Source organism: Telopea speciosissima, chromosome 7, assembly GCF_018873765.1.
Source record: "Telopea speciosissima isolate NSW1024214 ecotype Mountain lineage chromosome 7, Tspe_v1, whole genome shotgun sequence".
NCBI classification, from domain to species: domain Eukaryota; kingdom Viridiplantae; phylum Streptophyta; class Magnoliopsida; order Proteales; family Proteaceae; genus Telopea; species Telopea speciosissima.
Genome location: NC_057922.1, coordinates 27,690,921 through 27,704,408, shown reverse-complemented (window position 1 = coordinate 27,704,408; position 13,488 = coordinate 27,690,921). Strand labels below are relative to the sequence as shown.

General features: G+C 40.0%; 1 protein-coding gene across 2 annotated transcripts in view; it reads right to left on the bottom strand.

Moving 5' to 3' along the window:
* LOC122669445 (probable acyl-activating enzyme 16, chloroplastic) overlaps positions 1-13,488 on the bottom strand; it is a 78,613-nt gene that overhangs the window by 6,921 nt on the left and 58,204 nt on the right. For both annotated transcript variants that reach the window (XM_043866211.1, XM_043866212.1), the window contains 3 exons: positions 6,350-6,509; positions 2,928-3,007; positions 2,657-2,793 (listed from right to left, as the gene is read on the bottom strand). In XM_043866211.1, the coding sequence (XP_043722146.1) occupies positions 2,657-2,793; positions 2,928-3,007; positions 6,350-6,509 (377 nt within the window). The remainder of the gene's footprint in view (positions 1-2,656; positions 2,794-2,927; positions 3,008-6,349; positions 6,510-13,488) is intronic.

Sequence of the window (13,488 nt, the reverse complement as noted above, 5' to 3'; positions counted from 1 at the left end):
AGACATCTCCTTGAGGTAGCCCGGCCATTATGTTTGCACGGCATGTTCCTTCTCACTCTTGGGGTGATGCCATTCTTACCGCCGTTATCTCATCAACCGTGTGCTACCCGTGTCCTCGATGGTCGTTCCCCCGTTGATCTCCTCCAGGGTTCCTCCTCCTTTGTGGTTCCCCCCCAAAGTTTTTGGTTGTGTTGGCTATGTCCGCAATCATCATCCTCATGGGAAATTTGCTCCACAGAGCATTTGGTGTATTTTTCTGGGCTATTCTGCCACCCAGAAAGGATACAAGTGTTACCATCCACCTTCTCGTCGTACTTTTGTCTCCATGGATATTGTCGTCCATGAGTCCTCGTCATATTATTCCCGACACCTCTTCAGGGGGAGCAGGATCGGGTTTTGAAGAAGTGCCCGCTATTCTTCCGGCTTCTATTCGGGGGAGCCCTCTCGAACTTCAGCTCCTATAGTGCTCCTATTCAGGGGGAGCGTAGACCCCAAATCCTCGTTGATAAGGTATATACCCGGAGAGCACAGACAAGTTGAGACTACCACCACCACCATACCACCTCCACAATCGCCTGCACTTGATCCGCATCCGCACTTATTACATCATCCGTCGATCCTTCCTCGACTTACCTATCGCTGTTCGTAAGGCGTTAGGTCACGCACTCCAACACCCCATCTCCAATGTTGTTCCCTATGATGCTTTATCTCCTTCCTATCGTGCATTTGTTTCTTCTCTTTCCTCTGCTTTCTATTCCTCGAAATGGCAGGAGGCGATCAAGATCCAAAGTGGAAAGCAACCATGATGGAAGAAATGACGGCCTTACTTAAAAATGAGACATGGGAGCTAGTTGTTCTTCCTTCGGGTAAGAAACCAGTCGGGTGCAAATGGGTATTTGTTGTCAAGCAGAAGTCAGATGGAATTGTGGATAGATATAAAGCCAGGCTTGTGGCCAGAGGCTTCACTCAAACTTATGGGATCGACTACCAGGAGACATTAGCCCTCGTTGCAAAGTTGCACACGTCCGGGTCTTACTGCTTGTCTCAACTTTGGCGGACCTACAGAGCTTGGATGTAAAAATGCATTTCTTCAGGGAGTTGGAAGAGGAGGTTTATATGGATGTTCCTCCGGGTTTTCCTCCGACAAGACCCATGGGAAAGTTTGTAGGCTCAAAAGGGTACTCTATGGGTTGAAGCAATCTCCACGGGCATGGTTTGGTAGGTTTCATAAAGCCATGGTCTCCTGTGGATACAAACAGTCATGCTGATCACACTCTGTTCATCAAGCGAAAGGGAGAAAAGGTCACTCTTCTCATAGTTTATGTTGATGACATAGTTGTGATCGTAATGATACTGAGATGAAGTTTCTCACCAAGGCTTTCTTGGGACGGAATTTGACATAAAAGATCTAGGACAGCTAAGATATTTTCTTGGGATTGAAGTTGCCCGTTCTCCAAAAGGCATCTTTCTCTCCCAGAGAAAGTATGTTCTAGATTTACTATCAGAGACTGGTTTGCTTGGTTGTCATCCTTGTGACACTCCCTTGGAAGCTACTACCCGTCTGCAAGAGAAGGATGGTGAACCTGTTGATAAGGGCAGATATCAACGATTGGTGGGCAAGCTAATTTATCTCTCCCACACCAGACCAGATATTGCCATTGTTGTGAGTCTTATGAGCCAGTTCATGCATGATCCTTATTCCACTCACATGGCTGCTGTTCTTCGTATTCTCCATTACTTGAAGTCAGCTCCAGGAAAGGGGATCCTTTTGTCTCCTCATGACCATCTTCGCATTGAGGCTTACACAGATGCTGACTGTGGTGGTAACCCTGATAGGAAATCTACCTCCGACTATTGTACTTTTGTTGGAGGAAATCTAGTCACATGGCGGAGTAAAAAGCAAAATGTTGTGGCAAGATCTAGTTGCTAAGCTGAATTCCGTGCTATGGCCCTGGGGCATATGTGAGTTATCGTGGCTTGAGTTTACTCCTTGATATTCGTGGTTCTGTTCATCTTCCAATGATGTTGTCTTGTGACAACAAAGCAAGCAATTAGCATTGCCCACAATCCAAAGTGCAGCATGACCGTACCAAACATGTGGAGATTGGGAGCACTTCATCAAGGAGAAGTTAGAGAGTGGGCAGATTTGTATTCCTTTTGTGAAGTCTGGAGATCAACTGGCTGATGTCTTCACCAAAGGGTTGAGTGGGAAGTTGTTTTATCCTAGTCTAGTCAAGTTGGGCATGTGTGATATCTATGCCCCAACTTGAGGGGGAGTGTTGAGATGTGTTACCCGATATTATAAGGGTATTTTGGATTTTTTATTTATGCTTTATTTATGTACTTTTGAACAAAGGTAGGATTGTAATTTGGGCTGTGACACTGTTCACGTGAACAGTGTCGTGAATAGTATCGTGAACAGTGTTTCCCTTTGTAATCTCTTTTATTATTATTATTATAAATAGAGAGCTTGACTGATCTCATTGATCATTCAAGCCATTCACGAAATTCCTGTTTTGTTAACACTGATCAAGCCTTACGTCAGTGTTTGTACTATGGCAAGGTCAATCATACAATTAACAAGCGTTGGGTTAAATATGGGAAATCTCAGTGGGAACAATAACTAGCAAATACTTCAATGACTGATGAGACTTACCAGGTCTGTAGCTCCGTACGTAAAAGGTTGGTCATTTTCTCTTTACTGAATTCAGAAGAATCAGCATCTAAAATAGACAACTTCTTCGCTATCTCTTCTTTATTTGGAACAATTATAGCTCCCAGGCGTCGTTGATCCTGCCTCAAAAATAAAGAGAAATTACACTCAGTATTCGTAAATGACGACAATGACAGCCAATATACCTAAGAATTACCTTTGAGGAGAATAGGGATTGAGAATAACCTGAGACAAAAGATCTATTTAATCTTACCTGGCCAATAATAACAATCTGTTGAATTAGATTACTCTGCAAAGCTGCTTCCTCAATTTCTGATGGTTCGACATTTTCACCTATTTTTTTTTTAAAAAAAAACATCAACTAAAGTTCAAGGTGGTAGAATTGAACAAGCTTTCTGAAAAATGAACATAAGGCAAAGAGAGAACTTATAATAAATTCACAACAATCAATCCTAAACAAATCAAACACATAAATCATAATTTCATTATCTAACTGTTTATTATGTTAAATGCGCTCTAACTGCAAAGAAAGCAAAGACAGAAAACATCTATTTTCTTTTTTTTCAGATAGAGAGGTGTGCTAGGAGTGGGAATATATAGTTCAACCACCATACAAAGAGTTAAATAAAATTTTCATGGCCAAATGAGCGTACTGTAAACCCATTGAAAACTCATAGACACAGCTACACTGACGGATATAAAGTTGCTCACACAAGAATTCATGTCCAACAAAGGGTTCGGATGTAGTTTCTCTAATTTACAATTTCAGATTTTCAGGTATAAACTACTATGCAAATGAACTTGAATGAAAATAGAATCTCTCAGGGGGCATCTACAAATCACATTTCAAGTAGTCAAAACCAAGGTTCTAAATCTCGGTTTTGAGGCCGGTTTCTTGATCAGGCCCGAAACCAAGAGGTGCCCAGATCTGGTTTTGGGTTTCAACCCTAGGCCTCCCTGGGTTGAAACTAGGGTTGAACCCCAAGGAAACTAGAGAAAACAAATTGGCAAGAGGTTTTCAGGTCTACTCCTAGAGGGTATCTCTGAATTGCACACCTAGTTGTGCCACATGGAACAGATGGAAGGGTGATACAACGATTCTAACACCGTTCGATATCTAGGAAATTGTCTAGATTGGCCACATATAAAATTTCAGACTCAGGTTCAATCATATACCCCCTATATTGGCTAGCATCCTCTCTGTAGTCCTAGATTTTTCAATGCTGTTTTTCCACTTGGCCAACTCCATTTGGCTGAAACGGTTCTACCAATCCACAAAATTTCAGCCCCATCTGGCATGCCATGTGGCAGTATTTACACTCAGTCCAGAAAGACCCTCTAGACTGCACAGACCAGAAAAACCATTCATAAATATGAATGGTTTTAATAAATGAAGGGGTACTCATGTCTAATAGGTGTATCTTCCTCCAGTAGAAAACTGTAATCAAAGCTAGTTTGGGTTTATGGGATCTAATTTACACATCAGGTGACTTAAATTGGGGTTCCTCAACCTCGCCTATTTAGGAATCAGAATTCACAGCATGGGGTTACAAGCTGGGAAACAATGGACAAGCTTTGCAAAAACATTCCATTGATCAATTATTTTCAGAATTGGAGGCCTTTAATCTTCTCAAGAGAGAGGGTGGACAGGCCAATGATCACTTGGCAGCTGCCACCTGAAAATATTTTTAGGTTTAATGTGGATGGCTGTTCGTTAGGCAATCCAGGGCCCTCAGGCATAGCCGCACAGGGACTGTGTTGAGCAGATGGGATGGTACGGTTGTTGGAGCTTTTACAGGTCCAATAGAGGAGGGAAATTCAACAAGGGGCATAATTGTTGGATGCTCAAATCAAAAGGATTAAGTTAGGTCACCATAGAAGGAGATTCAACAAATATTATAAGGTGGATGAACCATCCTCAAGAGGAGCCATGGCAAGACATACCAACCATTAGACCCATTTGTTACATGATTGCTCAATAATAAGTTAAGTTTCAGTAAGTCAAGAAGTGCTAATGAGGTAGCTGATGATTTGGAAAGCAGGTGGTAATTAACCGCCAGCTTTGTTTTGGGACTGATATTCATCCACAAGGGTTCAGCATTCAGTTATACTTGAGTCATTCATGTATCCAGGAATGAGGGCATGATGCTATAATTGTTGTTGTATTACTAGCTGTTCTACCCTCTATTTTTTAATAAACAAAATTGTTACATTAATAAAAAATCCCTCTCAAGGAATCTTAGATCTTGTCACACACAGTTAAAGGCATGACCCAGGAACATTATTTTTTCACGTGGATGGCACAACACCTCAAAATTACTGATGATTGTTGTGGTACTTGTGGTTCAAAATGCATCTCATGAGGTACCTACCACACTTCTTTATTGAGATTGCATAATTTGTTTTTAATAGTTAAAGAAAAAAGGAAAATTATAACAGTACAATAGGAATTTGTGTTAGCTTTAGGATCAACAGTAATTTTAAGAGAGGTTTTTGACTTTTTGGTACAGGTTCTTTCACTCTTCATTACTATTAAACTTCTACATTAAAGCACCAGCCACATGGCAGTGGGTGGGTCCATGTAATAGAGGATCCCACACCCATCTGACTGCTAAATGTCAGCGCACAATAAGTGAGGAAGTTACAAAGCTTGGATCAAAGTTTCAAAAAATTATATAATTTCCACAGGACAGATATGAATATAAACATAAAATGACATCTTTGTAATTCAAGGCACTTCCTCTGCTGATCATTTGGGGTCAAAAATTTTCCAGTGAGATGGGTGCGGGGTCCTCTTTCACATGGACCGACCATTGTGATACCACGTTGCATGTGGCAAAGCATTACAGTTCACCAGGCAGAGGTGAAGTATAAAATAACTGTCCCTCATCATTCATCAAACTTTGAATAACACAGATAGGTAAGGCACTACATGACTCCCAAAATTGTACCAGTAAAATTCAATCGCTCGTTACATTTCTGTAGCAGTTCACAGCTCTTGTATTCATAGTTCCCAAAGGACCTTCTTCAAATAGATTACAAGATCGCAGAAACGAAACCAATACAATGTCAGAACAGCACTAAAATATACTCTTATATACACTAAACATTGCCAATAATAAAATGAGGATGAGATGCACATTATCATCAACTATTAGGTTATTTACAATGTTACAGCATGCAAATTATAAACCAATGAGTCTCAAGGCAACAAAACAAATCACCAAATCATAAAGAGAAAGCAATCAGGCAGATAACACTAAAAGAGTGAAATGTAAATCCCAGACAACTCAAAGGCTTCCAAGCTAAACAATTTTGGGATAAAATACAGAGCATTGCAGTTTGATAAGCATTTTGATTTGTACAACCTTTAAATGTGACTCTTTTGACAGTAAGTGGTATTAACAGAGAAGCATTCTTATTGATCACTGTATTTTTTAAGGTTTTCGAACATCATTTTATACTGATAAGTGCCAGTTAGATCTGTAGCAATTATTAACATTTGAAACCATGCACAACTAGCATTAAAAATGAAATGCTAGTTCAGCTGTTTAGCGATGTTAGTACTCTAACATGTAAAAATAAATATGATCAGGCAAGGAGAAATCATTACTTCTCCAAACTCAATTGTTGACAAGATTGTATCATGCCATAGTCCTATAATATATAAAATACCTGTTGTAAGAACTATAGTATCCTTCGCACGTCCTTCAAGAACAATCACCCCCCCACAACGACAACTTCGTCCTCTTGAATGATTGGGAGAAATCCAACCAATATCACCAGTATTTAGCCAGCCATCCTTGTCTAGGACTTGTTTTGTAGCAGATGGATTCTATTCAAACATGAGCAATATTATGTCCATAAATATATAGAACAGTAAAAACAGGGGCATATATTGAAGCAACATTTTAAAAATATATTATTTAGGAACCCGCCACTGTAAGGAGTCAGTCAATCAGCTCGGTAGGGAATTGGAAAAATAGGACCTTCTAAAATTGCGTTTATCACCATATGCTTCAGAAACAATAGTTAATTTTGTTGAAAATGGAGCTGAACAGTGAATTTATTTTACTTTCATAGGAAACTTAAAAACTTCAACTAGCAAGGCAATTCTTAACCAAGCCACCATGCCCCCTCAACCCGATTGACCTGGCCCCACTAATATACAAGCTATTTTCTTACTTAGGAGGCTCATGGAAAGATATAGAGAGGGCAAGAAGGATCTCCATATGATCTTTAATTCTTTATTGACCTTGAGAAAACCTATGATAGAGTCCCAAGAGAGAGAATCTGGCATATATTAGGGAAGAGAAGGTTTTCAAGTATATGGACATAATTAAAGATATATATGATGGTGTTGTGAGTTGTGACTACCGTAAAATCTGTGGGGGGTCAAAGTAGTGAATCCCAATTACAATTGGGTTACACCAAGGATCTGTCTTAAGTTCTTATTTGTTTGCGCTTACGATGGATGACTTAACTAGAGACAGTCAAGAGGAGGTTCTTTGGTACATGCTTTTTGCGGATGATATTGTTTTGGTGGATGAGACAAAAGCAGGGATTAATACCAAGTTGGAGTTATGGAGATCAACCCTAGAATCAAAAGGTTTCAAGATAGAGTTAGAGTCCATGTAATAACGGTACTTTGGGTACTGGGATATATTATGTTGTCTTGTTCTTTTACTTGTTTACCTTTCTACCTCTCTTAGCTATCTTACATTAGCTTGAGGGGTAGATATGTAATTTCCATTTTATTATTGGCTAATGTGAAGAAATAGAAGTTTGAAGCCCAAATTGACAAAGGCTAGCTTCCTAGCTTTTACTGCCAGTTTTTTTTTTCCTTTGACGTTCTTCTCTCTCGTCCAAATGTTGTTGGAGATAAGATAGGACTAATTTCGATCGCCTAAGGGCCCTTTACAACCCCCTCATTGTCTCGGCTAGAGAAGAAAAGAGTTGTTGGTTCGAGTGGTTCCCATTCTACTCAGATTGCCTTTGAGCATCCCAACACCCAAATTTCCATTGTCAAGTAGGACAATGCCAGCTACTTGGACGGGGCCCATTCTGTGAAGCTTTCCCTGTGAAGTAGGGGGAAGTTGGGGTACATTACAGGTACCATTAAGGCTACTGACTCAAGTGATTTAGTGTATCAGAAATGGGAGATTGAGAACTCCATAGTTATGACTTGGTTGATCTTCTCTATGAATCCTGAGATCAGTAGGAGGTTTATGAGAAAGCAGATTGCCAAGGATACATTTGACCGAGTGGGTGACTTGGCTAAGGTTTACCAACTTCTCTAGAAGATCATCACAATAAAGCTGAGGTACAGGACAATTTCTTAATATTATAACACTGTTATTGGTCTTCGGGAGGAGTATGACCATTATAGGGACCTCCAACTATCCAATCCAAAGGATGAGGCAAAGGTATATCGAACACTTGAGAAGGAGTGTGTTCTAATTCTCCTTGGTGGGATGAATCTAGAATATGAACCAATTCGGGTACAAATTTTAGGCCAGACTCCCCTTCCTTAGATGAGGTTTGTAGCTACCTATAAAGTAAGGAGACCCGGTAGCAATGGAAATTGTACCATCTCTTGAGCGGCCTGCCCTTACCTCTAGCTCGTACAGAGATTGGTGTGGTAGAGGAAGAGGTCAAGGGCCACCCTATGGAGATGACAAAAATAGACTCTAATGTGATCATTGTGGGAAATCTGGACACATTAGAGACAGGCGTTGGGCACTCCATGGTTGTTTCCTTGGAACGCGCGACAGTCCCACTAATATGCATGGTGGCAGGAGAGGGGGAGCTAGGGCCCATACAGTGATGGCTGAGACTAAACCTGTGAGGTATTCATTTGGCCTGTAGATAGACCACAGTTCTCTTACTAGGGAGTATATTGCAGCTTTTTGCAGGTTCATGTCATAGTTGGGAGGCTCTCCTTATACATTTACAATGCCAGGCTCTTCGGCTTCAGCTTTGCAGGTCTCCACATCGGCTCCTTCCACTTCTCCTTCTTGGGTTGTTGACTATGGCGCCACTGATCATATGACCGGTATGTCCCGGTGTTATGATTCCTATTCTGTTATGGTAGGGATAAGGTTAGAGTCGCTGATGGCTCCCTTTCCTCCATTTTTGGTAAGGGCAATGTCCATGTTACTTCTTCTATTTCCCTTAACTCTGTTCTTCACGTCCCTAACTTTGCCACTAATCTCTTATCTGTGAGACACTTAACCAAATCTTTGAATTGTTGTGTCACCTTTTTCCCTTCTCATTGTCTTTTTCAGGATTTGGTGACGAAGAAGATTAGTGGCAGTGAATGTGAGGAGAAAGGACTCTACCTTCTTGAACACCGCACACCTGTTATGTCTACAGCTCAGTCCTATGTGTGGACGTACTGACAGCAGTACTGTGGATCTTGTGACACTTTGGCATCAACGTTTAGATCATCCTTCTTTTGTTGTTATGAAAAAAAAATTGCCACACTTGTTTTCTTCATTTTTTTTCTTCCCATGGTTTTCAGTGTAAACCATGTATGTTTGCCAGACATTGTCGTTCTTCTTATCCATATCATGGTAATAGATCCACTGTTCCTTTCATAGTGCATTCTGATGTTTGGGGACTTGCTCCTACTACTTCTTTGTTTGGTTCAGAGTTTGAAAACTCGTCTCGCACAGCCGTCTCGACTAGGTCTAGTTTTTCAAAATCTCATGAGATCTCGACAAGACAATGCATTTTATTCAGAACTATGTTTCGGTGGGCAAATGGCCATAGTTGGCTCCAAAACTTTAAGGGAAGCTTGTTATAGGCTTAATAAACATATTTAAAGGTTCAAATTGAAGAAAAAAAACACCCAATTTGGTGTTTTGGATTTGCACCCTTGGTTGGCAGTAAAGGCCGAATCCTTAATGTAATATTGACTATTCTACACATTGTTTGAAAGAAAACAGGTAATGCAATAATTGATGAAGACACATAATCTTGAAAAGAAATAGTTAAAGACTTCAAGTTTCTACTACAAACTACATTACTTACTAGTTACTACAGTGGACAATAAGTCAATAATACATAACATAAGTCCCAACTCCCAACAATAAGTCAATAATACCAACTACCAAGTACAGTGAACAATTATACATAAAGTCTCCCAAGTCCCAAGTCCCAAGTCCCAACTCCCAGCAAGTGATTGCCTACTGATATGAACTATGACGTATTTGCCATATTTTTTTCTTTCAAAAAATAGATTTTGTGAATAGTAACTTTACCTGAAATGGTTGAATGTAGCAAAATCTGGAGGAATAGGAAGCAATCGATCTCTTCGTAGTGTATCCCAGTAGCAAAGAGTGATGATTTGGCCAAAAAGTGAAGAAACCAAGTTTTTCCCCTTCACCAGACCAAAATAGCACACTCTTTGATGAGAGAGTTCAAAATCTCAAAATAAGAATCGAGTTAGTGCACTTTTATAAAGTGCTTTGTAGTAGTTTGCCGATATTTCGGCTAGATATTCTAAACTACCGAAATATCGACCGAGGTTTTCGAAATTGTGCAGTTTTTAATTCGTATAGTATGTAATCTCGACCAGCTCGAGTTTCTCAAGTTTTTCGAGATCTCGGTGAGATTTTGAACTATGTTTTGGTTATCGTTATTTTGTTTCATTTGTTGCTAATTATTCTCAGTCCACCTGGATTTTTTTTTATGAAGCATAAGAGTGATGTTTATGATGCCTTCAACTCAATTTGAAACTAAAATTAAAATTGTTCATTCTGATAAAGGGGGGGGGGGGAGCACACATGTATGGTGGATTCCAAAACTTTTTTACCGATAATGACATTATCCATCAACTTGCTTGTGTTGACATATCCCAATAGAATGGGGTAGTTGAGAGGAAGAATCGTCATTTATTGGAAGTCACTAGGAGTCTACTATTTGGCATGCATGTCCCTAAGATTTTTTAGTTTGATGCCTTTCTTACTGCTGCCTTCGTAATCAACCACATGCCCACTAAACTCCTTGGTTCCAAATCGCTTTTGAAAACCTTGTCTCCTCAGGTTTCTGCTTTCTCTCCCCCCCCCCAATGTGTCTAGGTGTGTCTGTTTTGTCCATGTTAATAAGTCTGCTTGGACTAAACTTGACTCCAAGGCTCTCAAATGCCTTTTTCTTGGGTATTCCTCCTCTACAAAAGGCTATAATTATTATCATCCCTCTTCCAAGAGGCGGCTTCTCTCCAAAGATGTCACCTTCTTTGAATCTGTACCTTTCTTTACTCCTCATCAGCATCCTCTTCAGGGGGAGAAAAATGAGTGAAAAGGCTACTGATGTCACCCCTCTTTCTTCACCTTTACTCATTCCTAAGTTTCTGTTTGATGTTGGGAAACACAAAGAAGTGGATGTTGTTGATGTTGTTGATAATTCAGGGAGTTCTAGTAATAATAAGGAGTTGCTTGTGTACCAAAGAGAGGGAAAGAAGACCTACCAAAAGTCTTCATTGGATCCACATCCTAAGATCCACCTTCCTCAGTCAGGTAACATTCTTCTCCTTGTTCTGATTTAGATCTCCCCATTGCTATTCAACAGGGAAAGAGAGCTTGCACTAATACTATATCCAAGTTTGTTTCCTATGATGCTATGTCTCCTACAGGAATTGTTTTTTCTGTTGCTCTTTCCTCCACTTTCCTTCCCTAGAATGTCATTAAAGCTATGTTTGACCCAAAGTGGAAGGAAGCCATGTCTGAGGAAATGATGGCACTTAAAAGAACTATACTTAGAAATTGTTTGATCTTCAGAGGGAGAGTTTTAGTCGGATGTAGCTAGGTCTACATAATCAAGTACCGATCAGATGGTACTATTGAGAGATATAAGGCCAGGTTGGTGGCCAAAGGGTACAATCAAGTATATGAGATTGATTATCAGAAGACATTTGCTCCCGTGGCTAAACACAACTCGATAAGAGTTCTCTTATCATTGGCAGCCAATAGAGATGGACCATTGTATCAGCTGGATGTAAAAAATGTCTTCCTCCATGGTGACCAAGAAGAGGAAGTATACATGAAACCTCCACCTGGCTTCAAGTTCCCTTCAACTGAAGAGAAAGTGTGTCTCTTAAAAAGGCATTAAATGGCCTCAAACAATCCCCAAAAGCTTGGTTTGAGAGGTTTAGACATGCCAGTCTGAAGAATTGGTATTCCCAGAATCAAGCTGACCACACTTTATTTACCTAGCGAGGTAATGCTACTATCATAGTCCTTATTGTCTATGTGGATGACACTGTTGTGATTGGAAATGACAGGGTTAAGATAAGTAGACTGAAGTCCTACTTGGGCCAATAGTTTGAGATTAAAGATCTTGGATCCTTGAAGTATTTCTTGGGGATTAAGTGTCAAGATCTAAGAAGGGAATTAATATCTACTAAAGGAAGTTTGTGCTAGATTTGTTGAAAGTAACAGGGATGTTGGGGTGCAAACCAACAAACTCTCCTATTGAACAGAATCACAAGCTAAGAGAAGACTATGGTTCATCCCTTATTGATGCAGGGGAGTACCAGAGACTAGTGGGGAAGTTGATCTACAACTCTTTGACTCGCCCAAATATCACCTATGTAGTTGGGGTGGTGAGCCAATTTACGCATGCCCCCAAGAGTGGGCACTTGGATGCTATATATCGCATCCTCAGGTACTTGAATTCCTCCCTAGGGAAAGGACTATTATATGCCAGGTACAACCATTTGAGGATGCCGATTGGGCTGGTTTAGTTTCTAAGGCTCTCTTTGGTATGCTTTTTATTTTTGATTTTTGCCTATTTAACAAAAATCATTTGTGAAAACCATTTTTGGTCAAAACATAAAAATCGTTTGGTAACCACTACACAGAATAGATTGTAGACAAAGAAATATGTTTGGCATACCTATGTGCAAAATAGTTTTCTGAAGTGGGTGGGTGGAGAGATGTCACCTTTACCCATCTTCCTTCCCAAAGCATAAACTCAGGACCAAGTTGTTGGGTATCAATCTCTTTGGATTTTCCTTATGTCATTTTGGGATTTTGGGTTTAGATCACCCATCCATATGCGATTTAATCCCCTAAGATCCAGATCCGAAAGGTTTCTGCAAATCAAAATTGAATTAGAACTATTCATTTCCACCCAAGATCTCATTTTTATTGACACTCATTCATCCTTGGTGAAGGAAAACTACCTCCATGGCAAATCTAGTTGTCAAGTTTGACTCATATACCTTGTTCAAGGCTAAAGTAGATCCTTTCTTTACAACCCACGGTTGCAGCAAATAAGTGTATGTGTGTGCGATAACCTCAAACTAGAGACTTTTTTTCCTTTCCCAAACCAGGAAGAGAAACCGATCTTGCAAATTGGGATAAGGTGCCATTTGGATTTCATCATTACAAGCATAAATTGCTCCATGGCAGGACCCACAAAAAAAAAAAACAAACAATAAAATCAGGACTGAGTTTCCCTTCATCTATGGCAAAGAACGAATTCTTCATCTTGGCATTGGTATCGTTAGATTGCCAGAGATTTCAGAGGGAGAATAGTTTCAATTTTTTTTTATTTTTTTTTATTTTGGTGAAAGAGTAGTTGCAGGAAAAATAAGAAGAATGGGAAGTGGCGAATAGGGTCGCAGGAAGAAGATGAGGGGGCGGGTGGAGTTACAGGAAAAATAAGAAGAATGGGAAGTGACGGATGGGGTCGCAGGAGGAAGAAGAAGAAGAAGTTGGAGAAGGAGGGTTGATATTTCTAATTAAACAAGGAAATGACGCTCTTACCCTTCAATTTTGAGACCTATGAGCACGTACTCATTCGCA